Genomic DNA, 26,915 nt, shown 5'->3' on the forward strand with positions numbered 1-26,915 from the left:
CCTGATCAATGGTGAACATGAATCAGACCACATTTGAATTGAAATCCCATTCCTGGACTCCGTGTACCTTGGAGGCCTATATTGATCTCTCTCTAACATATATATATCGTTTGCATATGCCTCCTCTTCTGTTTCATTCTGCAACTCTTCTAGCATTAATACTTCAATATGATCATCTTCCAATAAACTTTCTCCCTCATCACCAGTATTGTTGTCCAATAGATTCACACTGTCCTTGTATGACATTCTCTTTTGATTGTACAGCCTTGAGTCCAATTCTATTACAGTTGAAACATTGGCCCTCATTACAACCGTGGCTGTAAATACCGCTTACCGCCATGCTGACGACCCACACAAGTCTGCTACACCAAAGGTCAGTGATAAACTGGTGATAGCAAAACCTACACCGTCACGCCAACAGGAATACGCCCACAGTATCACGACCCACAAATCAACGCAGCGGACTTTCAACAGTGGTAATCCATTGGCGGTACACACCGCTGCGCTTAAAATGCATACACATTTACAAAACACAACCACATTGGACAATTCAAAATACACACACCTGATACACATACACACACCACACCCGCACACTCACACCACTATAAAACACACACCCACATTACCCACAACAACTTTTTTGGAATAAGCAGAGAGAGAGAGAATAGCAAATACAACACCAGCATCCACAGGCACACAACACCATCACTCATACAACATCCACGCACCTCAAAGAACACATACCAACACAACACTTCACACAGCACAACAAACATCACCTCACACATCACCCACACCACATTATGGCACCTCAAAGACACCCCATGTTTTCTGAGGAGGAGCTCATGGTCATGGTGGAGGAAATCGTCAGGGTAGAGACACAGCTATTTGGATCACAGGTGCAGCAGACATCTATTGCAAGGAAGATGGAGCTATGGTGGAGAATTGTCAACAGGGTCAACGCAGTTGGACAGCACCTAAAAACATGGGATGACATTAGGAAGAGGTGGAATGACCTACGCGGAAAGGTGCGTTCCGTGGTATCCAGACACCAGGTAGCCGTACAGAGGACTGGCAGTGGACCCCCACCTCCTCCCCACAACTAACAACATAGGAGGAGCAAGTCTTGGCGATCATGCATCCTGAGGGCCTGGCAGGAATAGCAGGAGTACTGGACTCTGTTAAGGAAAATCTTTACTATTATATCCCCCCCACCCTACCTGTATGCCATCACAAACTCCTACCCCTACCCTCACACCCATCGCCCCAACACCTCACAGATACCCCACTATCACTACCCACACATCCCAAAACCAAGCCCTGCATGTAACACCAATGCATGGACACCGATTACAGACCTGCAAGGACACCCATCACCAAAGCATGTCCAGTAGAGAGACTCACCCTGGCCACAAAATCACCAATCACACAAGAGCCAAGGCAATAATGTAAGCACAGGAGTAGAGGGAAACTCACCCATTGCACAAGGTGGCACGCACAGATACAATAACTATGCATTTACACCCCAACATGACCCCTACCCATTGTCACCGGACAGAAGGTGCCAGCCATATCCAGTCCCCCCACAGAAGAGGCCCCTCAGTGACGACAGCAGCTATGCACGCCTGAATCAAGATGACCAGCCCAGCCCATAAGGGACCTCTGGACAGTCGGTTCCCCTGCCAAAGTAACAAAAACCACCACTGAACTTCCCCCTCAGGAAACACCACCACAGCACCCACCCAGCGGGCCCATGCCACTGTCCCCAGGACACATCAATCAGCAGTGTGCCCACCACTACAGGGACCCCAGTCAAACCCACTATCCAAAGACAATCAGGGACCTGTGGTCAGTGGGCACCCGGTTCAGGGGACAGAGGCACAGGACAGCAGGGAAGCTGGTAGGACTGCTGTGCGACAGGGGGAGGACAGGCCCAGGGAACCCACTCTCCACGAGGCACTCTCCAACATAATGGGAGCATACCACCATTCCCAGGAGACGATGGGCACGGTACCGGCCAGGTTTCAGGAGACTCAGTGGCTGCAGGAGGAACAGTACCTGGGGATCAGGGAGGACTTGAAGTCCATTAACCCCACCCTGGTCACCACTGCAGGGATGCTGGCAGACATGGCCAACACCATGAGGGAGACAGTGGCACACCAACGGGCCCCTGACACTAGCCTGATCGATGAACAGACCTCCACATCTGCCGCAGCTATTGGACAAGAGGTCCCTCTACAGGACCAACAGGCCACCAGCACCCCACCCCCCGCAGAAGGAAAACCGCCATGCAAATGGTCCCTGCGATCCAGGCCCGAGACAGAGAACATTACCAAGACCCCCGTCAGGAAATAAGACTCTCCTGAGTGTTACCCTTCTGTCCCACTATGTCACCCTGACCACCTTGAACTGTCATTACTCCACTTTCTATGCCCCCTTGGACAATGCATCTGTGATACAAAGATACTGGACTCTACCATGGACATTCCTCCACCATCACCCCAGCCCATTGCACATCCCCCTCCACTGAATAGCTCTTAAATAAACACCCTTGAATCACAAAACGATCTGAAGTCATTCTGTACTTTCACAAGTGTGTTATGACAACCTCTCTGACAAATATCAATGTCAATGTTCATTTGCACATACCAATGTATGACAGTTGTTGGGCAGCAGTAAACATAGCAGAAGGCAGAATGTGGTACCCAAATCTGTGAAAAGGAATGACAAAGTGAAGTGTCAGCGTCCATACACAGAGGTAAAAAGGCAGAATTATGCAATGTCCTAGAGTAGTCTGATATGAGAGGAGCAGTGCCAGTCTCATACCTGTTGTCTGTATCTTTTTCTTCTGCCTCCTCTTCTTCACTGTCCACAGGCTCCACAGCTGCCACAAGACCAACATCAGGCCCATCCTCCTGTAGAAAAGGAACCTGGCGTCGCAAAGCCAGGTTGTGCAACTACAGCATGCCACGATGATCTGGCACACCTTCTTCAGTGAGTAGTATAGGGAGCCACCTGTCAGATGGAGGCACCGGAACCTGGCCTTCAGAAGGCCGAACGTCCGCTCTATAAACCTCCTAGTTTGCCCATGTGCCTCATTGTAGCGTTCCTCTGCCCTTGTCCTGGGATTCCTCTCTGGGGTCAGTAGCCATGACAGGTTGGGGTAACCAGAGTCACCTGCAAATATCGAGGAACAACCGTTAGACACACACTAATCCTTAGGGACTCCCATACCCAGACACTTAATCAAACTGTGTGGGGGCCTTGGGCTCACCTATTAGCCACACACGGTGCCTCTGGAGTTGGCCCATCACATAAGGGTTGCTGCTATACCTCAAAATGTAAGCGTCATGAACAGAGCCAGGGTACTTGCCATTCACAGGGGAGATGTACTGGTCTGCCACATTCCTGTTGGGGGGACAAATGCCACATGTGTATCATCAATGGCAGCAATGATGTTGGAGATATGTCCCAGGGCATAAAAGTCACCTTTCACTGTGGGGAAATCCTCCACCTGGGGGAAAACGATGTGGCTGCGCATGTTTTTCAGCAGGGCAGAAAACACTCTGGACAACACGTTAGAAAACATTGGCTGTGACATCCCTGATGCCATGGCCACTGTTGTTTGAAAGGAACCACTGGCCAGGAAATGGAGCACTGACAGGACCTGCACTAGAGGGGGATTCCTGTGGGATGGCGGATAGATGAAAGCAGGTCTGGCTCCAACTGGGCACACAGTTCATGGATTGTGGCACAATCAAGTCTGTAGGTGATAATGATGTGTCTGTCTTCCATTGTCGACAGGTCCACCAGGGGTCTGTATACCGGAGGATGACGCCATCTCATCATCTGCCCCAGCGGATGTGCCCTATGGAGGAGAAGGGTGAGCAGAGGGTCATATACGACATAGGTTGCACAAGGGTGTTTTGCACTTTTGTGATGTAATCTGTGTGTGGCGCTGTCTGTCCGTATTCCTGCCTGAAAGTGCTGTGACACAGTTAGTTGCCATGCCATGTGGCCCCCTGAAATGGCGGCTGCCTGACCTGTAAGGAGGGACAAGGGGAAATGAGGTAACCGCGCTGGCGTTGTGCAGCATCGCGGTAGGCGGACGAAGACCGTGGCACAATTCAGCATTGGTTATCATTGGGCCCATGGGTTCCAGGAGCCAATGACGATGTACGCACGCGGCGACGGTACGCACCACCACAGATGTGACCACCATTTTCTATCTCTTCACTCACTTGATACCTGACCTTCAACAGGAGAGGACCTACACTGCAAGTGCTGCTGTGACCTGAGTCTAGAAGTGACAATGGCTACAGTGTCTGGGGAAAGGGCCCCTGCCTTCACCGCGGAGGAGTTGGACAACCTGGTGGCTGGGGTCCTCCCCCAATACACGCTACTCTACGGTCCTCCAGACAAACAGGTGAGTACACTGTGAGCATGATAGATGAGACATGAATGTATGGAGTGGTGTGGATGGAAGATACATGGGTGGGGCGGCTGTGGCCAGCATGTGAGAATGGTCATTGTATGTGTTTCAGGGCATGGTTGGGAAGTTGTGGCCAGTGAGTAAGAAAAATCGGATGGGGGAGTAAAATCCATTCTTACTTTACCTTTCTTCTAGGTCAACGCCCACCAGAAGAAGGGTATTTGGCGTGCCATCGCCAAGGAAGTGCAGACCCTGGGGGTCTACCATTGATGGAGCACCCACTGCTGCAAAAGATGGGAGGACCTGCACCGCTGGAGCAAGAAGACACCGGAGGCCCAGCTGGGGATGGCCTCCCAACATGGAATGGATGCCTGTTGCACCATGACCCCCCTGATGTACCGGATCATGTTGGTGGCATAGCCGGGGTTGGATGGGCGCTTGAGGGCATCACAGCAGCTACAAGGGGGTGAGTACAGTGTCATTCAGCTGATTCAGCGTGCTTTACAAGGTGTCTGGGTGGGGGAAGTGGGCTGTGGGTTCCCCTAGGTCAGGGCAAACTTGGTAGGGTAGATCCCTTGTTGGGCAGTCTATTGACCTCCTGAGATCCCTTACTTTTGGGCAGTCAACCATTTTGAATGTCATCCAGGGTGTCGAGACGCATTTGCAACAAATAAATGCATACCTGGAGGGCATTCATTCTGGCGTGGCGGCCCAACAGAGAGCATTTCAGGCTCTGGCCTTAGCACTGATGGCAGCCAATGTCCCTTTGTCCAGCCTCCCTCCTCCAACTTCCACTACCCCGACCCAATCCCCTCTACCACAGCCTTACCCATGCACACCATCATACCAGCATGCACACACATCAACACACAAAAGTATCTCAGGCAAACATAAGTACCACACATCCCACATGCACTCACATAAGCACCATACTCATGCAGACACACCAACATCCACTGCCTCCACTGTGACCCCTCCTCCACGTCCTCCACCTCCCTCCCTGTCTCGTCTCCACTCACACCTGCATGAAGTACATCCTCAGCCACTACCTCCATCACCAGTACACACATCACCACACACCGCTCACGTGCAATCACCACCCCCACTACCATGCACAAGTCCCCTGTGTCCTCTCCCAGTGTGTCTGTGAGCCCTCCTCCCAAATTACACAAACGCAGGCACACACCCATCAACAGCCATCCACCTCACAACAGCCTCCAGCCCATGCACCTTCACCCAAACTCGGCAGACGTACACCTCCTACAACCACTACCTCTTCCTCCACTCCCAAACCCCCTCCATCTTCCCGTCCCAGTGTGTCTAAGAAACTTTTCCTAGCTTCCATTGACCCCTTCCTTACACCCCTGTCCTTCCCCTAGGGCCAGCATGTCCAGATCCCAGCCCAGCTCCTCAGCCACAAAATCCTCGAGCACTGTGGTCCCTGCAAGTCCCGGAAAAGCAACGGCGGCACCCATCAGGGCTGCCAGTGTGACACCTAGTGAGGCCAAGGATCACCCTAGTCCACCACCTGCCAAGGTGAAGACGGGGCCCACATGCCGAAGGGAAAAGCCGCACCAACCACCCAGCAATGCCTCTTCCAGAAGCAAAGAGGACAGTGCCAAGGTCCCAGCAGTGACTTCCAAGGTGGGTAAGGGACACAAGGGCAAAGGGAAGTCAGTTCAGGGACTGGAACCTCCGGGTGAGGCACTGGTGTCACCCCTTCTGCAAGACAGAACAGCAACCTGTATGGCGGTGGCCACCGCTGCAACCACCGCCTCCTGCACCGCCTCCTGCACCACCACCTGTACCGCCACCTGCACATCTGCTGCATCTACTACAGTCCCCAGCATCATCCCCATTGGGCACCCTTCCGAGACTGCAGGAGACGGCCTGGTGTCTCCCTCCACAGGTGCTGACACCTGCACCACCACCAGCATCTCTGCTGCAGACACCGCCGCAGCCACCGCCACCTGCTCTGCGACGTGCCTAGCCAGTGCTGCCACAGCGGACATCAGCATCATCCCCAGTGGGCACCCTTCTGAGACTGCAGGAGACGGCCTGGTGTCTCCCTCCACAGGTGCTGACACTTGCACCACTGCCAGCATCTCTGCTGCAGACACCACTGCAGTCACCGCCACCTTTTCGCGACGTGCCCAGCCAGTGCCGCCACAGCGGACATCAGCATCATCCCCAGTGGGCACCCTTCCGAGGCTGCAGGAGACGTCCTGGACCCTGCACACACTACATGAGGCACCACAACCAGCACTGCCACTACCAGCAGTTGGCAGGCTAAGTCGCCGCAGGGTGGAGTGTGTCTCTGCCTCCATGGAGTATCATGCTACCTGTTCCCTGAAAATCTTGTGGCTCAGACACCCAGGTGAGGGAATGGGAACTGCCACACCCCAGGTGCAGCATCACTGAGCACAAAGTCCCCTCCAGAACCAGTGGAGAATAGCATCCACTACCCCAGACCTTGGCAGGATGAAGCACTCTGGGCACCAAGCCCCCTCCAGAACCAGTGGAGAAAAGCATCTATTACCCCAGTCCTTGGCAGGATGAAGCTCTCTGGGCACAAAGCCCCCTCCAGAACCAGTGGAGAAAAGCATCCACTACCCCAGTCCTTTGCAGGATGAAGCACTCTGGGCACAAAGCCCCCTCCAGAACAAGTGTAGAAAAGCAACCACTACCCCAGTTCTTGGCAGGATGAAGCACTCTGGGCACCATGCCCCCTCCTCCAGAACCAGTGGAGAAAAGCATCCACTACCCAAGTCCTTGGCAGGATGAAGCACTCTGGGCACAAAGCCCCCTCCAGAACCAGTGGAGAAAAGCATCAACTACCCCAGTCCTTGGCAGGATGAAGCACTCTGGGCATCATGCCCCCTCCAGAACCAGTGGAGAAAAGCATCCACTACCCAAGTCCTTGGCAAGATGAAGCACTCTGGGCATCATGCCCCCTCCAGAACCAGTGGAGAAAAGCATACGCTAGAGAGACTGTGGCTTTGTACTCCCAGGACCAAGCAGTGGGCAAACCACCCACTTGAGAGACTAGAGAGACTGTGGCTTTGCACTCCCCAGGACCAAGCAGTGGGCAAACCACCCACTGGAGACTTGAAAGACTGTGGCTTTATACTCCCCAGGACCAAGCAGTGGGCAAACCACCCACTTGAGAGACTAGAGAGACTGTGGCTTTGCACTCCCCAGGACCAAGCAGTGGGCAAACCACCCACTTGGAGACTTGAGAGACTGTGGTTTGGACTCCCCAAGACCAAGCTGTGGGCAAATCACCCACTTGGAGACTTGAGAGATTGTGGGTTTGCACTCCCCAGGAGCAAGCAGTGGGCAAACCACCCACTTGAGAGACTAGAGAGACCGTGGCTTTGTACTCCCCAGGACCAAGCAGTGGGCAACCCACCCACTTGGAGACTTGAGAGACTGAGGCTTTGCACTCCGCAGGAGCAAGCAGTGGGCATGGAGCCCCCTCGTGAAGCAGTGGCTTTGTTCCGTCATCCGGCTGAGGTGCCCCCGTCCCCTTCCCACTGGGGTGCCTGTGTGTTTTTTCGAACTGATGCCCCTGCTGTGTTCTCTCCGTTTTGAGGCAGGTGTCATGTGTGGGCTTCCACCATGGTCCACGGACATGTAATGGAACAGTATATGGAATTGTGTACTTGCTGTAAATAGTTGTATATACTGATCTTTTTAAGTTATCTTGGCCTATCTGGATTTTCAATGATTACACTCATTACAAACATTTTGTTTGGTCCTTGCGTTCTTCCAGGGGGTGACGGGGTGTATCTGTGATGTGTTTGGATGTGTTTGTGTGTCTGTTGTTGTGGGTGGGGGTGGGGGTGTTGCATGTTGCGTGTGCGTGTCACTCTCTTTTTCCTAACCCCCTCCCCTGTGTGCTAGGTGCAGTTCTCACCGTGGTCTTCGCCGCCGTCTTTGATGTTACTGGTAGAAGAGGAGGTAAACCAACATTGGTAACACCTGTAACTCGGGCTCCATGGCGTCCAGGTTCCTCGTTGGGTGTTGAGGGGTGAGTGGTTTCCGTTCCACAGACTGTTTCCGCAGTGCTTTTGATGGCGCTGTTACCGCTCCGGAAAAGCTGGCGGATTGGTGCCTTGTAATAATGTGGGCAGTACATTGTCTTCCGCCTGTCTGTTGGCTGTTACCACAGCAGTGTTTGTTTCTACCGCCGTGGCGGTCGGACTTTTAAAGTGGCTGTCTGTGTTTGCGGTTTCCGCCATGATCGTGATTCCATTTTTTTTACCGTCGCCTGTTGGAAGTATTACCACCGCTTTATCACCGACCGCCAGGGTTGTAATGAGGGCCATAGTATTCTTCTAATGCTTTCATCGCTATGATAAATACATCATCCTCTTCATTGTCATCATTGAACACCCATTACTTTCATTGTTCACACTCACACATGGTAACGGTTTTAAAACATTTCTACCTTCACCCCAAAATTATGTTTCAGTAAAGCTAACTTCCTTTTTGAAACAAATAAAGCTCCTCCTAAGGCTTCCAAATAAGCTTCAAAAGTCTCCTGCCATTCTTCCCATGGCATGATCGGTTCTCCAGGGGAAGCTAAAAATACAGGAGGAGACGCAACAGATTGCATGTTCTCAATTAAAATCAATCTTCCAATATTGCAAAGTTTACATAAAGTGATGAGAACAAGAAAAAAAACCTAAAATAACAAATGTAGTCAAAGTAGTCTATTTGTTCTCTACTTGACAAGTTCCTCTGTTTGCAATCAAACATGCAGTGTACTTGTTACTGCAGTATTTTACCGTAGAAATTTAATTTGGTGTGCCTTTAACTGAAATCCTCTTAGCAGGCACCACACCTTCACTTCCTCAGATTAACTGTTGTTTCAATCAGGAACTGCATTCACTAGTCCACATCAGTCTACATCTCTGTCGTTAGAGATGAGCTAAAAAAAACATGTTATTTTCTTTAGGAAATTACCCTTGTTCAACCATCGTCCTACTCTTTGCGCAAATGATGTTGATTTCTGTAGGAAGTTCTACTCCCTCTGCAGTATATTCATTGAGGCGGCTAGGCAATCCTGCACTCGGTAACTTCACTCACTGATGGTGAAGCTGGCAGTATGGAAACAGAACAGTTCACTTGAGCGTGAGGTAAGCGCTCGTTACTTCCACTTGTTATCATTGAAATCCATCTTGTGCCCCAATCAAATACCGGGCAACTTGACACATATTTATTTTTTTTCCTTTCACTAACATGCACGTCGTCACTTGACAAGTCTTCCACATGTTGCTATATGCTCTGTCATTTGACCAATTTTCCCACATGTTGCTATGCGCGTTGTGTGCGCAACACACAAACCGCCTCGAAAAGTACTGCAACACTTGAAATGTACACACCTTGTTGTACACGCTGTTCAACCCACTACACAGTGAACAGTACTTGCTGCATGTTGATTATCCTCTGACAACTACCTCAGTAGGTCCCAACAGCTTTATCAGCTTTCTTAAATCTGACACGAACATCTGCTCCTCAAAGTTCACAGGGTTGGTCCATTGGTAGCTGATCCCATCCTCATCGCCACTTTGAAAGAACTTCTGCACTTCATGGTTTATTTTCAAAAGTTTATTTGTATGCTAATACATGCGACCAACCCTAGCAGATCTAACGGGCAACTGCTGTCTGTATTCCTTAAACCCAGTTGTCATTCTAATGCACCTATCAATACAGTTGCTGGGATAACAATACATTCATTGGTGCTTGACAGCTTATACCTACAATACAACATAAATGATGATTACTAAATAGAAGATTGAGCCGTAGTGCTGCCTACAGAGGACAACAAGGAAGCCCTAAGTCCCTTTTCTTTTTTCCTCTCTTTTGCCTCAAAGACCTATCTAAGGGGAGTACGTAAGGCTATTCAAAAGATCAGGTATCATGAGGTTTTAAATGGCCAGCAGAAAATTGCTAATGGCCATTGAGAGAGATTGGGTCACCTATTGAGGGGGACAAGACTCTACTCAAGCAGCAACCTCAATCCTTGTCAGGGTAAGGCACAAGCAAACCCCAAGTTAACCCGTGCTCAACCCTCTAGTAGCTTGGCACAGAGCAGTCTGGTTTAACTTATAGACATTGTGTAAAGTATTTATGCAGATCTTTAAACAGTAATAAAGTGAAAACACAATAACATGGAAAATCCAACACCAATTTAGTAAATAAGAGTAAAATGTAATAAATCTATCAAGACTAAAACATGAAATATCCAACTAGTAGAACAAGAGATATACAATTTTAAAGAGTTCAGAGAGAATAGCACTAAAAAGCACACAGTGCCAAGTGTGGATTTCTGGTCGTGCCAGATAGGGAAAAAGTCATACGTTCAGGCTGACTGCTATGGAGCAAGGGCTGCAACCAAGAACCCAGGTTCTGATGAACAAGAATATCTTAAATCCTGGTTGAGGAGCATTGCAAGGTCCTATGTTGAGGATGCATCTCACAGCCGAGGAGATGTATCAGTTTCTAGGAGCAGAGAAGCTGTGAATGAAGGTCCTGCTTCACCTTTGAGGATCCCATTGATGAGGTCTTGTGATGTGAAGTCTGGTGTCAAGGATGTGTTGTGCAGTTGAGGCAATGCATTGGTTCTGAACAGTCTGTAATGTGGAAACCTGCGTTGTCGTCGAGGCTGTCGTTGACTGGAGATTTGCCATTTGAGGGCCTACATCTGTGAAGCTTCACACAGCAATGGTTTCGAGGTGAACTATGAGGTCAATGTGGAGTCCTTGAAATGAGAGAATGCTAGCAACAATGGTGGTGTAGGGTCTGCTCAGGTTTGCGTTGTGCAGCAGAGGAAATGCATCGGTTTTGCAGGATCCACAGTTGGTTTGGAAAATCAACTACAGACCTACTTATAAGTCTCCAGAACTAAGGTGGCACCACTTGGCAGGGTAAGAATCACAGATGGCAGTGTTCAAGGTTGTTGGGACTTTCTGTTCCTTGGGCTCCAGTCAAGAGGCCAGCCAACTAGTCTTTGAAGTCAATCTGAGGTCCTGAGCTCAAAACATGCAGATCCAGTCCCTTTCACCAGGCAAGAGGGTAGCAGCAGCAGTTCAGTGCAGCATGGCAGCAGTCCTTCAGAGCAGCAGTCCAGCAGGGTGGCAGTTCTTTCAGCAGCACAGCAGTCCTTCTTCTTGGTAGAGTATCCACAGGTCCAGAAATGTATTCAAGAATTAGTGTCTGAAGTCCAATATTGATACCTGGGCCTTCTTTTGAAGACTAGAAGCTTGTAAAAGTTTCTCTTTGAAGTACACAGGCTTCCTGCCTTCCCTGACTTCAACTAACTGTAGGAGTAAACAGCCCTCAGTGTGGAAACAGGACACAGCCTATGCAAGTGTAAGTAGGGCTATGCCCAGCTCCACCCTCCTATCCTGCCAGTGATGGACCATCAAGGTGCATCTAAACTCTCAATTATGTGTGGCTACCTAGGAGGAATACACAAATCCAAACTGCCAGCTGCACCCAGTCATGTGGCCCAGCCACAGGCTGTACTACATGGCCAAGACAATGAAGCGGCAACTTTCTAGAAGTGGCGTTTTCAAAATTGTAATGTAAAATTCGACTTCACCATGATCAATTATTTTTCATCACAATTCCAAAGACACCAAACATTAGCTGGTTACCTGCTCCCATCTGGAAACTTTCAGTTATTAAAAGTAATAAGGTAACTCCAATGGTATTCTATGGGAGAGGTAGGCCTTGTAGTAGTGGAAATCTTTTGTGAATGGGGTTTTTCACTACCAGGACAAGAAAAACTTAAAGGTTTATGCCCAACAATTTAAATACACTGCACTCTGCCCTATAGGCTGTTCAGGGCCTACCATAGGGGTGGCTTATATGTATTAGAAAGGAACATGTGTGCCTGACAAATGTTTATTTTGCCAGGTCAAAAAAGAAGTTTTAAAGCTGCACACAGAAGCTTCAATGGCAGACCTGAGACATGTTTAAAGGGCTGCATAATTGGGTGGTACAATAACTGCTGCAGTCCCATTAGTAGCATTTAACTTACAGGCCCAGGACACAGGTAGTGCCACTTCACTGCGGACTTACAAGTAAATTAAATATGCCGTTTGAGTGTAAACAGCTAATTCTACCATGGTATTAGGAGAGAGCACTGGCACTGGTTAGTAGTGGTAAATTGTGCAGAGTTCTAAATCCAGGAAAAACAAAGTCAGCACAACAAGAGGGTTGAAGACATACAATTATGGAGAAAACCACACCAAAGAAGCCAGGTCTAATATCACCACAACATTTTCTATGAAGAAGGAAAGGAGCTTCCTTTCTAGAAACCCAACTAAGATGGAAACTCTGCTACATCCCGGATCTATGGATTTTTTTTTTTTACTGTAAAAGATGCCTTAACTGAATGGAGGTTGGCTGCTACCTTTTGACTCTGGAAGTGGAAATATGAACATCTGTTTGGATACAGATCTGCTAACCATTGCTGCTGTTGTACTTCCAGGACATGGAACCCCGTCCTGCCTATTTACTCCTGTCTGGGATCAACTCGAATGCCCTGCTGAAACTCTCCTGGCTGGATCTTCTGTTGTTGATCTTTCCTCCCCAGAAGCTACAGGGACCCCCACGGAGCACTTCCTCCCACAAAAGCTTTTTATCAGTTGTGGTGACACTCCTTGAATCCTGAAAACAACATTTCTATGCCCTGCTTCCACAATGATAGAGAGAGACTAGTTCTTGTCCGAATAATGACTTTAGTTATGTAAAATGGTAATAATGGATTTATTTTCATAAACAAGCACAAGCATGGAATAAACATCCAAACATCAGGTGTTTATACATGTCATAATTGGAACGGTACCATGAACCTCACTGTATGCAGGCAGAATATTGAAGCAATCTTTCCTTAAATCCTTAAAACTGATGTTTCTGACAATAACCACCATTACCTCTAGAATAAGCATATATATATATATATATATATATATATATATATATATATATATATATATATATATATATATATATATATATGTATGTGTGTGTTTATTCTAGAGGTAAATAGGTATATATATATATATATACCAAATTATTAATATATGAACAGTGGTGCAATTGCAAAGCATTTCCCTAAGTGCATTTTCCTTCATGAAGTTCAGAATAAGCTTCACCTATGACTGAAGTCAGTCACATCCACATTCTGGAAACACTGTTTAAATCAGACCCATTTGATTTAAACACTTTTCTCTAAGCATTGTATGTCTGTTATTCGATTATTCGAACATAGCTTTTTGGCTAGGTATGTGTTTTTCAATTACTATATTCATACTTCCAGAAAAATGTTACTCTGTGTATAAAAGGTTATAAAAGGTTATGCATTTCTTTCTGTATATGTATGAACTGAATATGGCATTTGTATAGCACAAACCTATCCAAAAGGCAGTGAAGCACTGAACATGGTCAAAAGCATGCTTAAATTTAGCAAGTAAGTGGACAAGGAGCTGAGTTGTGCACTCTTTTGTATTGTGATGTAGTATTCTTCAACACTTTCCTAAGTAGAGCAGCATTGTGGCAGCCCTGATGGATATGGGAATGCTGCTCCAGATCCTGGGTGAATAGATAGAAAAGGCCTGTTGTCATGTTTATTTTCTTTCTTACACTTCTTATGGCCTGATTTAGAGTTTGCCAGATGGGGTTACTTCATTACAAATGTGATGGAGATCCTGTCCATGGTATTATGATTCCATCATATCCTATGGGCTTAATAATATGACAGATAGTATATCCGTCACATTTGTATCGAGTAACCCATCCGTCAAACTCTAAATCAGGCCATAGGGCCAGGATGTACAAAGCTATTTTGCGGTAGCAAATGGTGAAATTTGCTTTTATGACCGCAAAATTGCCCTGTAGCATGTGCCATCCCTATTTTGTGAGTTGTAACCTGTTACTGACTCACAAAAAAGGGATTGCAACTTGCTATTGAGACGGGGCATTCCAAGGGCATCCTTGCCTGATAGCGGTCGCAAAACAGTCACAGTCACTACCTGTTAGACTTGGCATCCTTGGTGTGGGCTCCCCTAACCTTTTGCCTCTGCTTCCCAGGTTGTTTATGTGTGCTGGACTTGGTTTTTGCTGTTTTGTTTGCTCTGGACACTTTACAACTGCTGACCAGTGCTACAGTGTAAGTGTTCCCTGTGTAAATTATATGTGTAGCTGGCTTTCCATGATGGACATATTTGGTTTACTAGTAAGTCCCTAGTAAAGTGCACTAGAGGTGCCCAGGGCCTGTAAATCAAATGCTACTAGGGAGTCTGCAGCACCGGTTGTGCCAATCCACACTAGTAGCCCTATAAACATTGCTTAGATCTGCCACTGCAGTGTCTGTGTGTGCAGTTTTAAACTGACAATTCAACCTGGCAAATGTGCCCACTTGCCAGGCCTAAGCCTACCCTTTTTCTACATGGAAGGCACCACTAAGGTCGGCCCTAGGTAGCCCCATGGGCAGGGTGCAGTGTATGTTAAAGGTGGGACATGTACTGAAGTGTATTACATGTCCTAACAGAGAAATACTGCTAAATGCAGTCTTCACTGTTGCAAGGCCTATCTCTCTCATAGGTTAACATGGGAGCTGCCTTTAAATATAAGTGCCGATTCCCTTCAGGAGCAGATAGAAATATGGAGTTTAGGGTCTCTAACCTCAAAATTAAAAAATGCATATTTTAGTGAAGTTGTTTTTTAGATTGTTTGTTTGAAAATGCCACTTTTAGAAAGTAGGCATTTTCTTGCTTAAACTATTCTGTGATTCCGCCTGTTTGTGGATTGCCTGTCTGGGTCAGTTTGACAGTTGGCCTGTCGGTGAATCTCCTCTAGACAGTGACACAAATAGAGCTGGGGTGTAGCCTGCATATCCTAATGAGCCATCTGGGCTGGAAGGGAGGGGAGGAGCGGTCACTTACACCTGAATGGGCTGTGCCTGCTCTCACACAATGCAGTCTCCAACCCCCTGGTGTGTGTCTGGGGCCTGGCCTGGGCAAGGCAGGATCTTGCAAACAACAGAGACTTTTCTTTGAAGTAAGCCTACTTCAAAGGCAGAAAAGGGTAAAGGTGTTGGACCCAAAACTCTTGAAAATCAGATTACTTCTGTAACCAAGATGCACCTCTGCTAAGGAGAAGAGCTGTAGAGCTGGGGGAGGAGTACTGCTCCTTTGCTTGTGACTGTGCTTTTGCTGGGTTGGCCTACAGTAGCTGCTTCTGCGTGAGAGAGGACAAAGACTGACTTTTGTGTGACTTCCGACTGGTGAAGAATCTCCAAGGGCTTGAACTTAGCATCCCTACTGTTATTGAAGTCGCAGGGACATCAAAGACTTCTCTCTGCCAGCAATTGGACTCTCTGCTGAGACCCCTGCTCTGCCAAGTGGTGCCCTAACCTATCACTGGGCCCTTGAGAGATGAAGCTGGTGGGAAACAACGGAAATCCAAATAAAGACCGTCACAAGGGGGAAATGTTTGATGCACATCCCCTGCTAAAATTGATGCTCCACCTGCATTGCGGCTGGGAGATCGATGCATCATGGGTGGAGAAACGACATGCAACACCCGCTAGCAATTGCTGATAATGATGCAAGCCCCACGCAGCGCGATTTCCTGACACCATGCGACCGGATTTCGTATCCAACATCGCTGGGCATGAAAAATCAACGCAAAGCCTTCCCGGACCCGGGGTGCCTGTCTGGGAATCGACGCATCACTCTCTTGCGGGCGAGAAGAAATGACGCACACTGACCTGACCAGAGAAGGAATGATGCACGGTCTCACTAGCGAGTGCGAAATCAACACATCACTGGCCTTTTTTGACACACGCTCGCCCGTGCAGCTTTATTTTTTACGCTAACCAGGTACTTTGTGTAACAACAGCATTCTCACTGTTTTCTAATCATGAAAGGCCAGATGTAGCAACATTCTGAATTGCGACCCGCAAATTGCGAGTCAGAGCGACGGAATGTTGGATGGTGTCCCTAACACCATCTGCGATTCCCAAGGGGGTCTCAAATGGCCACGTCATGAATAATCATGAGGTGGTTCGCATTGCGATTTGCTTTTTGCACGTCGCAAACAGCGAAATTCGAAAGCTTCGTACATGTGGCGCCTAAGACTCTTATTCTTTCTAAAATTCATATCTTGACTTGTGTATGTTGGATTTTTGTCATTCTGGTTTTGTTTGATTTAGATACATATTACCCATATGTCTAAACTGATGTGGTGTCATTTTGTAGTGTTTTCACTGTGTTACTGTGTGTGTTGGCACAAATACTTTACATATTGCTTCTGAAGTTAAGCCTGCCTGCTCATGCCAAGTTACCAGGGAGGTTAACAGGGGTTAACTGAGGATGATTCTCCTTTACACTAACTAGATTGAGGGTCCTTGCTTGGACAGGGGGGTAACCTGACTGCCAACCACAGGCCCCATTTCTAACACTACCAATTTCAAATTGGTGGTAACCCATTCGCAAACAGAAAGGGATCCCCAAGAGACCCCTTTTCTTCTGTGAATGGGGATGCCAACATTTTTTCAGAGCAGGCAGAGGTCCCACAGACTACTGCCTAATCTAATGAATTGGAACTGAAACATTTAATTTTTTTTTTTTTAATTCATCCTGTTTTACTTTAAGGAAAATGGGCATTTAAAAACAACTGCGTTATTTAAAAAGTAGTCACAGCACGACATTGTGGTCTGGTGACCCCAGCAGGCCACCATCCCTGCAAGTGTGGCGTTCCCAAATGGGTCACAAATTGCGACATGTCTCGTGAATATAAATAAGGCAGGTCACTTGCGACCCATTTGGGAATCGTTAACAGTGTCTCAGACATTGTTGTATATTTTGTTTTGCGACTCGCAATGTGTGGAAAAAATCACAAATTGCGAGTTCCAAAAAATGGCCGTACAAATGGCCCTTAGTCTGCAGCGAACCACTAGAGATGGTGAGCTTTTCTACAAGATAGGCGGATGTGCTCTTTCTTAGCTTTGTAATTGATGTGCTGGGTTTGAAGATAATTGTGGCTGCCAAGGACAGCCAAAGAAATTTCATCAGGGTGGGGACGATGCAATCATATTCCTTCAGGCCCTGGATGAGATGTGTTGTGGTGTGTAGGATACCCCTAAAGGGTACCAGTATTGAGTCTTGGAGACCATGCAGTAGGACATTACCACCATCCAGATGTGGCAGTACAAAGCTTTAGCAACATTTGTGAAGCAAACTTATTCTGCATTTATATCCACTGCATGTGCAAGAAAGCAAAATCCGTTTTAGGCAGTAAGTTCATGTCTACAGGAATTGTTTGCCACTTCATAATCGTCTTTTCATGATACCTTCTCAATTGGAAAAGGGCCACCAAATAATTGACAAAATGTCTTGGCAACTGCACACCCTTCAGTTTTTAGTATACCTAGTAAAATATAACTGAGTACGTTTTTGAAATATGTTGCCAGCATTCTGTTGGAGAGAGGACAGTTCTGTCAGGTTTTTGTTAAACTGATCCTAATTGCCGAAGTAATGAGAAAATAAAATCCTTCCATGGAAATTCTGGGACTATAAAAAGCGTAAAGTAATGGTCACATCGTGTAGCATTCGGTGATAATTAGTTCTGAGGAGGAATTAGGCAGTGATGGGCCGTGATATAAATTATACCATGAAATACAATAAAATTGAATGCATTCATTAAAAGTGTTACACATGTTCACTATGCTTTCTGATACTTTACAGGTGGCACCTTCATGCTTTTATCATATAATGCAAGTCTAAATGAGTATATTTTGCATTTTAATGCGATACAATGATAGCAGTACCTGTGGTGGGAGCAGGGGCAGCCTGATGAAGGATAGAAGCATCCCAAGTTCACGTTGCCTCGACGCTAGGTCATGTCTTACCCACATCATTAAAGCCTGAAATATAGTTTCTTCGTCCGGTACATTGATGTCGTCACTAGATAAGAGCTTGGAAATCTCATTGGCTGGAAGCAGGAGGAATTCTTGATTCCGTATTACTTCTATAAAATGTTCCTGAAAGAGGGTAGAGTAGTTAAACCGCGTGACAGACCGAATCTAAGCTCAATATTTGTGTACGTATTCACCCTTGTTTCTATGAGTTCCTTTTGTGCTGAATCAACGCAGTAACACTATTGCCTTCACAAAATCTGTAATTCATGCATGGATTTAGCATTGAAGTTATTCTAGAATAGCAAGAACATTTTCACACAAAGACACCCAAAACATTGGAAGTATGCTACCCATATTCACTTTTATTCACTTTTCTGAACTACCTTTGATTTTGGTCAGGCACATTATTGCTGTTCTTCTACATCTACGTACATTGTTAACTCTCTCGTTTTAATATGTGTGAATATTACATAACATGTTGGCGGCAGGCCTTTGCTGCGGGAGTGCAGCGTAGATTCTGCTTCGTGCATATTACAATATATGTTTTTGATTTCGATTGAAAGCATGCTGTTTATGTTTATTCCTGCGAGCACACTGCGCTGAATCAGAGTTTCAAGGATCAGAGATTATCTTTAAATTAATTTAATCAAGAATGAGTAATTTGACACAATTTGGTACTCATTGGAAGCTTCTGTACCATCTACTTCTGCGGGGGCAGACGCATAAAACAGTACTACCCATCACAGAAATATAGACTCAGACAAGACCTATTGGTGTTTGCTTCTCCAGAAATGTCTTCCAAGGCCCCATAACTGCATTTCTCTGCCAGAGGCCCCATGTAGATGGAGACATTCCAGATACTGTAGGAAAGTACCATCTTGCCTGGCATGTTACCCCCATTTTTCACTGTATATATGTTGTTTTAGTTGTATGTGTCACTGGGACCCTGGTAACCCAGGGCCCCAGTGCTCATAAGTGTGCCTGAATGTGTTACCTGTGTAGTGACTAACTGTCTCACTGAGGCTCTGCTAATCAGAACCTCAGTGGTTATGCTCTCTCATTTCTTTCCAAATTGTCACTGACAGGCTAGTGACCATTTTTACCAATTTACATTGGCTTACTGGAACACCCTTATAATTCCCTAGTATATGGTACTGAGGTACCCAGGGTATTGGGGTTCCAGGAGATCCCTATGGGCTGCAGCATTTCTTTTGCCACCCATAGGGAGCTCTGACAATTCTTACACAGGCCTGCCACTGCAGCCTGAGTGAAATAACGTCCACGTTATTTCACAGCCATTTTACACTGCACTTAAGTAACTTATAAGTCACCTATATGTCTAACCTCTACCTGGTAAAGGTTAGGTGCAAAGTTACTTAGTGTGAGGGCACCCTGGCACTAGCCAAGGTGCCCCCACATTGTTCAGAGCCAATTCACTGAACTTTGTGAGTGCGGGGACACCATTACACGCGTGCACTACATATAGGTCACTACCTATATGTAGCTTCACCATGGTAACTCCGAATATGGCCATGTAACATGTCTATGATCATGGAATTGCCCCCTCTATGCCATCCTGGCATTGTTGGTACAATTCCATGATCCCAGTGGTCTGTAGCACAGACCCTGGTACTGCCAGACTGCCCTTCCTGGGGTTTCACTGCAGCTGCTGCTGCTGCCAACCCCTCAGACAGGCAGCTGCCCTCCTGGGGTCCAGCCAGGCCTGGCCCAGGATGGCAGAACAAAGAACTTCCTCTGAGAGAGGGTGTGACACCCTCTCCCTTTGGAAAATGGTGTGAAGGCAGGGGAGGAGTAGCCTCCCCCAGCCTCTGGAAATGCTTTGTTGGGCACAGATGTGCCCAATTCTGCATAAGCCAGTCTACACCGGTTCAGGGACCCCTTAGCCCCTGCTCTGGCGCGAAACTGGACAAAGGAAAGGGGAGTGACCACTCCCCTGACCTGCACCTCCCCTGGGAGGTGTCCAGAGCTCCTCCAGTGTGCTCCAGACCTCTGCCATCTTGGAAACAGAGGTGCTGCTGGCACACTGGACTGCTCTGAGTGGCCAGTGCCACCAGGTGACGTCATAGACTCCTGCTGATAGGCTCCTTCAGTTGTTAGTAGCCTTTCCTCTCTCCTAGGTAGCCAAACCCTCTTTTCTGGCTATTTAGGGTCTCTGTCTCTGGGGAAACTTTAGATAACGAATGCATGAGCTCAGCCGAGTTCCTCTGCATCTCTCTCTTCACCTTCTGATAAGGAATCGACCGCTGACCGCGCTGGAAGCCTGCAAACCTGCAACATAGTAGCAAAGACGACTACTGCAACTCTGTAACGCTGATCCTGCCGCCTTCTCTACTGTTTTCCTGCTTGTGCATGCTGTGGGTGTAGCCTGCCTCCTCTCTGCACCAGAAGCTCCGAAGAAATCTCCTGTGGGTCGACGGAATCTTCCCCCTGCAACCGCAGGCACCAAAAAGCTGCATTACCAGTCCCTTGGGTCTCCTCTCAGCACGACGAGCGAGGTCCCTCGAATCCAGCTACACTGTCCAAGTGACCCCCACAGTCCAGTGACTCTTCAGCCCAAGTTTGGTGGAGGTAAGTCCTTGCCTCACCTCGCTGGGCTGCATTGCTGGGAACCGCGACTTTGCAGCTACTCCGGCCCCTGTGAACTTCCGGCAAAAATCCTTCGTGCACAACCAAGCCTGGGTCCACGGCACTCTAACCTGCATTGCACGACTTTCTAAGTTGGTCTCCGGCGACGTGGGACTCCTTTGTGCAACTTCGGCGAGCACCGTTTCACGCATCCTCGTAGTGCCTGTTTCTGGCACTTCTCCGGGTGCTACCTGCTTCAGTGAGGGCTCCTTGTCTTGCTTGACGTCCCCTCTCTCTGCAGGTCTAATTTGCGACCTCCTGGTCCCTCCTGGGCCCCAGCAGCGTCCAAAAACGCCAAACGCACGATTTGCTTGTAGCAAGGCTTGTTGGCATCCTTCCGGCGGGAAAACACTTCTGCACGACTCTCCAAGGCGAGAGGGATCCGTCCACCAAAGGGGAAGACTCTAGCCCTTTTCGTTCCTGCAGAAACCTCAGCTTCTTCTGTCCAGTCGAAGCTTCTTTGCACCCGCAGCTGGCATTTCCTGGGCATCTGCCCATCTCCGACTTGCTTGTGACTTTTGGACTTGGTCCCCTTGTTCCACAGGTACCCTAGATTGGAAATCCACAGTTGTTGCATTGCTGGTTTGTGTCTTTCCTGCATTATTCCTCTAACACGACTCTTTTGTCCTTAGGGGAACTTTAGTGCACTTTGCACTCACTTTTCAGGGTCTTGGGGAGGGTTATTTTTCTAACTCTCACTATTTTCTAATAGTCCCAGCGACCCTCTACAAGGTCACATAGGTTTGGGGTCCATTCGTGGTTCGCATTCCACTTTTGGAGTATATGGTTTGTGTTGCCCCTATCCCTATGTTTCCCCATTGCATCCTATTGTAACTATACATTGTTTGCACTGTTTTCTAAGACTATACTGCATATTTTTTCTATTGTGTATATATATCTTGTGTATATTTCCTATCCTCTCACTGAGGGTACACTCTAAGATACTTTGGCATATTGTCATAAAAATAAAGTACCTTTATTTTTAGTATAACTGTGTATTGTGTTTTCTTATGATATTGTGCATATGACACTAAGTGGTACTGTAGTAGCTTCACACGTCTCCTAGTTCAGCCTAAGCTGCTCTGCTAAGCTACCATTATCTATCAGCCTAAGCTGCTAGACACCCTATACACTAATAAGGGATAACTGGGCCTGGTGCAAGGTGCAAGTACCCCTTGGTACTCACTACAAGCCAGTCCAGCCTCCTACATTGGTTGTGCAGTGGTGGGATAAGTGCTTGAGACTACTTACCACTCTTGTCATTGTACTTTTCATAAGAGAAAAATATACAAAACAAGGTCAGTGTATATACACATAGCCAAAAAGTTTTGCATTTCCTCTTTTCACTCTTTTCTAAGTGCTGAAAAGTACTCCTAAACTTTCAAAAAGTTCTTAAAAGTTTAAAAAGTTTTTTTCTGTCTTTCCAAAAAGTTCTGAAAACTTTTTTCTCTTTTTCTATCACTTTAACTCTCTCTAAAAAATGTCTGGCACAGGCAAAAATGTTGAACTGTCCAAACTTGCATATGATCACCTTAGCTGGAAAGGAGCAAGGAGTCTCTGCATAGAGAGAGGTTTGAGTGTAGGGAAGAATCCTTCCTTAGAACTGTTAATTAATATGCTTAGAGTACAGGATAAGGCCATAAGTGCCAAATCTGGTGAAAAAGTAGCTAATGGTTCTCAATCTGATCCAGGGACTCCCCCAGGAAAAGGTTCAGGAAAGAAACTTCTCAGCCTGCCCATTACTAGACAGTCTAGCATAGTTGGTACAGAGGTTGAATCACACCATACTGATGGTGTGCTCTCACATTATACTGGTAGCCAAGCTGTTAGGGTGCCCTCTGTAAGGGACAGGTCTCCTTCTGTTCATTCCCATCATACCTCTGTATCTAGAAATGTCCCTCCCACCCACCCTGATGACAGATTGTTAGAAAGGGAGCTCAATAGATTGAGAGTGGAACAAACCAGACTGAAGCTCAAGAAGCAACAGCTGGATTTGGATAGACAGTCTTTAGAAGTAGAGAAGGAAAGACAGAAGTTGGGTTTAGATACCCATGGTGGCAGCAGCAGTATTCCCCATAGTCATCCTGCAAAAGAGCATGATTCCAGGAATCTGCACAAGATAGTTCCCCCTTATAAGGAGGGGGATGACATTAACAAGTGGTTTGCTGCACTTGAGAGGGCCTGTGCTGTACAGGATGTCCCTCAAAAGCAGTGGGCTGCTATCCTATGGCTATCATTTAGTGGAAAAGGTAGGGATAGGCTCCTTACTGTAAAAGAAAATGATGCCAATAATTTCCAAGTTCTTAAGAATGCACTCCTGGATGGTTATGGCTTAACCACTGAACAGTACAGGATAAAGTTCAGAGAGACCAAAAAGGAGTCTTCACAAGACTGGGTTGATTTCATTGACCAGGCAGTGAAGGCCTTGGAGGGGTGGTTACATGGCAGTAAAGTTACTGATTATGACAGCCTGTATAACTTAATCCTGAGAGAGCATATTCTTAATAATTGTGTGTCTGATTTGTTGCACCAGTACTTGGTGGACTCTGATCTGACCTCTCCCCAAGAATTGGGAAAGAAGGCAGACAAATGGGTCAGAACAAGAGTGAACAGAAAAGTTCATACAGGGGGTGACAAAGATGGCAACAAAAAGAAGGATGGTAAGTCTTCTGACAAGGGTGGGGACAAATCTAAAAATGAGTCTTCATCAGGCCCACAAAAACACTCTGGTGGGGGTGGTGGGTCCAAATCCTCCTTTAATCAGAACAAGGAAAAGAAACCATGGTGCTATTTATGTAAAATAAAAGGCCATTGGACAACAGATCCCAGTTGTCCAAAGAAAGGCACCACAGCTCCTACCACTACAACCCCTACTGCTACACCTAGTGTCCCTACTAATAGCAGTGGTGGTGGGAGCAAACCTACTAATAGCCAATCCAAGGGAGTAGCTGGGCTCACTTTTGGTAATTTAGTTGGGGTTGGTCTGATTAGGGAGACCACAGAGGCTACTTTAGTCTCTGAAGGGGCTATTGATTTAGCCACTTTGGTTGCTTGCCCCCATAACTTGGAGAAGTACAAGCAACTAACCCTAATAAATGGTGTTGAGGTCCAGGCCTACAGGGACACAGGTGCCAGTGTCACAATGGTGATTGAGAAACTGGTGCACCCTGAACAACACATACTTGGACACCAGTACCAAGTAACCGATGCTCACAACATAACACAAAGCCACCCCATGGCTGTTGTAAATCTCAACTGGGGGGGGGTAACTGGTCCAAAGAAAGTTGTGGTAGCTTCAGATTTACCTGTAGACTGTCTATTAGGGAATGATTTGGAGACATCAGCTTGGTCAGATGTGGAGTTGGAGGCCCATGCAGCAATGCTGGGCATTCCAGGGCATATTTTTGCTTTGACAAGGGCTCAGTCCAAAAAGCAAAAAGGACAGGGAAGCTTGGATCCTGGAACAATGGACCAAGTGCTCCCTAAAGCTAGGGCTAGTAGAAGCAAACCACTTCCTACTATCCCTCCCTCTACAGTGGATTCTACTTCTGAGGAAGAAGAATTCCCCCCCTGTGCAGAACCTACACCAGAGGAGCTGGAAGCAGACACTGCTGAGCTTTTGGGTGAAGGGGGGCCTGCCAGGGAGGAGCTGAGTGTGGCACAGCAAACCTGTCCCACATTAGAGGGTCTCAGACAGCAAGCTGTCAAACAGGCTAATGGGGATGTCAGTGACTCTCACAGAGTTTACTGGGAGGACAACCTCTTGTACACTGAGCATAGGGATCCTAAACCTGGAGCTGCCAGGAGATTAGTGATCCCTCAGGAGTACAGAAAGTTCCTCCTAACACTGGCACATGACATTCCCTTAGCTGGGCATCTAGGACAAATGAAAACTTGGGACAGGCTTGTTCCCCTGTTTCATTGGCCTAGGATGTCTGAGGACACAAAAGAATTTTGCAAGTCCTGTGAAACCTGTCAAGCCAGTGGCAAGACAGGTGGCACCCCAAAGGCACCCCTTATCCCACTACCTGTGGTTGGGGTTCCCTTTGAAAGGGTAGGGGTTGACATAGTTGGCCCCCTTGACCCTCCTACTGCTTCAGGCAATAGGTTTATCTTAGTGGTAGTGGACCATGCCACAAGATATCCTGAAGCTATTCCTTTAAGGACCACTACAGCACCTGCAGTGGCAAAGGCCCTCCTGGGAATATTTTCCAGGGTGGGCTTCCCAAAGGAAGTAGTATCAGACAGGGGAAGCAATTTCATGTCTGCATACTTAAAGGCCATGTGGAAGGAGTGTGGTGTAACTTACAAGTTCACAACACCCTATCATCCACAAACAAATGGACTGGTGGAGAGATTTAATAAAACTCTCAAAGGCATGATTATGGGTCTCCCTGAAAAACTCCGCAGGAGATGGGATATCCTTCTACCATGCCTCCTTTTTGCCTACAGGGAGGTACCCCAGAAAGGAGTGGGCTTCAGCCCCTTTGAACTTCTTTTTGGACACCCTGTTAGGGGTCCACTCACACTTGTAAAGGAGGGTTGGGAACAACCTTTAAAAGCTCCTAAGCAGGATATTGTGGATTATGTACTTGGCCTCAGATCAAGGATGGCTGAGTACATGAAAAAGGCCAGTAAAAACCTTCAGGCCAGCCAAGAGCTCCAGAAGCAATGGCATGATCAGAAGGCTGTTTTGGTTCAGTACCAACCAGGGCAGAAAGTGTGGGTCTTGGAGCCTGTGGCCCCAAGAGCACTCCAAGATAAATGGAGTGGACCCCACACAATTGTTGAAAAGAAGGGTGAAGTCACCTACTTGGTTGACTTAGGCACTGCCAGGAGTCCCCTTAGGGTGCTCCATGTCAACCGCCTGAAACCCTACTATGACAGGGCTGATCTCACCCTGCTCATGGCAACAGATGAGGGACAGGAAGAAGACAGTGATCCTCTACCTGATCTCTTCTCTTCCACAGAACAAGATGCTCTTGTGGAAGGTGTAGTTTTGGCTGATTGTCTTACTGCTGAGCAGAAAGATAATTGCATAAATCTCCTAGGACAATTTTCAGAACTCTTCTCTACTGTGCCAGGCACCACTTCTTGGTGTGAGCACACTATAGATACTGGAGACAGTTTACCTGTCAAAAGTAAGATCTATAGGCAACCTGACCATGTCAGGGACTGCATAAAGCAAGAAGTTCAGAAAATGTTGGAACTAGGAGTGGTTGAGCACTCTGACAGTCCATGGGCTTCTCCTGTGGTACTGGTACCAAAACCCAATTCTAAAGATGGAAAGAAGGAAATGAGGTTTTGTGTAGACTATAGAGGTCTCAACTTGGTAACCAAAACTGATGCTCACCCTATACCCAGGGCAGATGAGCTTATAGATACACTGGCATCTGCCAAGTATCTAAGCACTTTTGATTTGACTGCAGGGTATTGGCAGATCAAATTGTCAGAAGATGCTAAACCTAAGACTGCATTTTCTACCATTGGAGGACATTACCAGTTTACTGTAATGCCTTTTGGTTTGAAAAATGCACCTGCCACTTTTCAGAGGTTGGTGAACACAGTCCTGCAAGGGCTGGAAGCTTTCAGTGCAGCATATTTGGACGATATAGCTGTCTTTAGCTCCAGCTGGGATGATCACCTGGTCCACCTATGGAAAGTTTTGGAGGCCCTGCAAAAGGCAGGCCTCACTATCAAGGCTTCAAAGTGCCAGATAGGGCAGGGTAAGGTGGTTTATCTGGGACACCTTGTTGGTGGGGAACAGAATGCACCACTTCAGGGGAAAATCCAAACAATTATTGATTGGGTTCCCCCTACCACTCAGACTCAGGTGAGAGCCATCCTAGGCCTCACTGGGTATTACAGGAGGTTCATTAAGAACTATGGCTCCAT

General features: G+C 47.2%; 1 protein-coding gene across 1 annotated transcript in view; it reads right to left on the reverse strand.

Annotated features, from left to right (window-relative positions):
* KLHL4 (kelch like family member 4) overlaps nucleotides 1–26,915 on the reverse strand; it is a 924,273-nt gene that overhangs the window by 273,577 nt on the left and 623,781 nt on the right. The window contains exon 5 of the mRNA XM_069213186.1: nucleotides 18,285–18,497. Within this exon, the coding sequence (XP_069069287.1) occupies nucleotides 18,285–18,497 (213 nt within the window). The remainder of the gene's footprint in view (nucleotides 1–18,284; nucleotides 18,498–26,915) is intronic.

The sequence above is a fragment of the Pleurodeles waltl genome, chromosome 2_1 (genome assembly GCF_031143425.1).
Source record: "Pleurodeles waltl isolate 20211129_DDA chromosome 2_1, aPleWal1.hap1.20221129, whole genome shotgun sequence".
NCBI classification, from domain to species: domain Eukaryota; kingdom Metazoa; phylum Chordata; class Amphibia; order Caudata; family Salamandridae; genus Pleurodeles; species Pleurodeles waltl.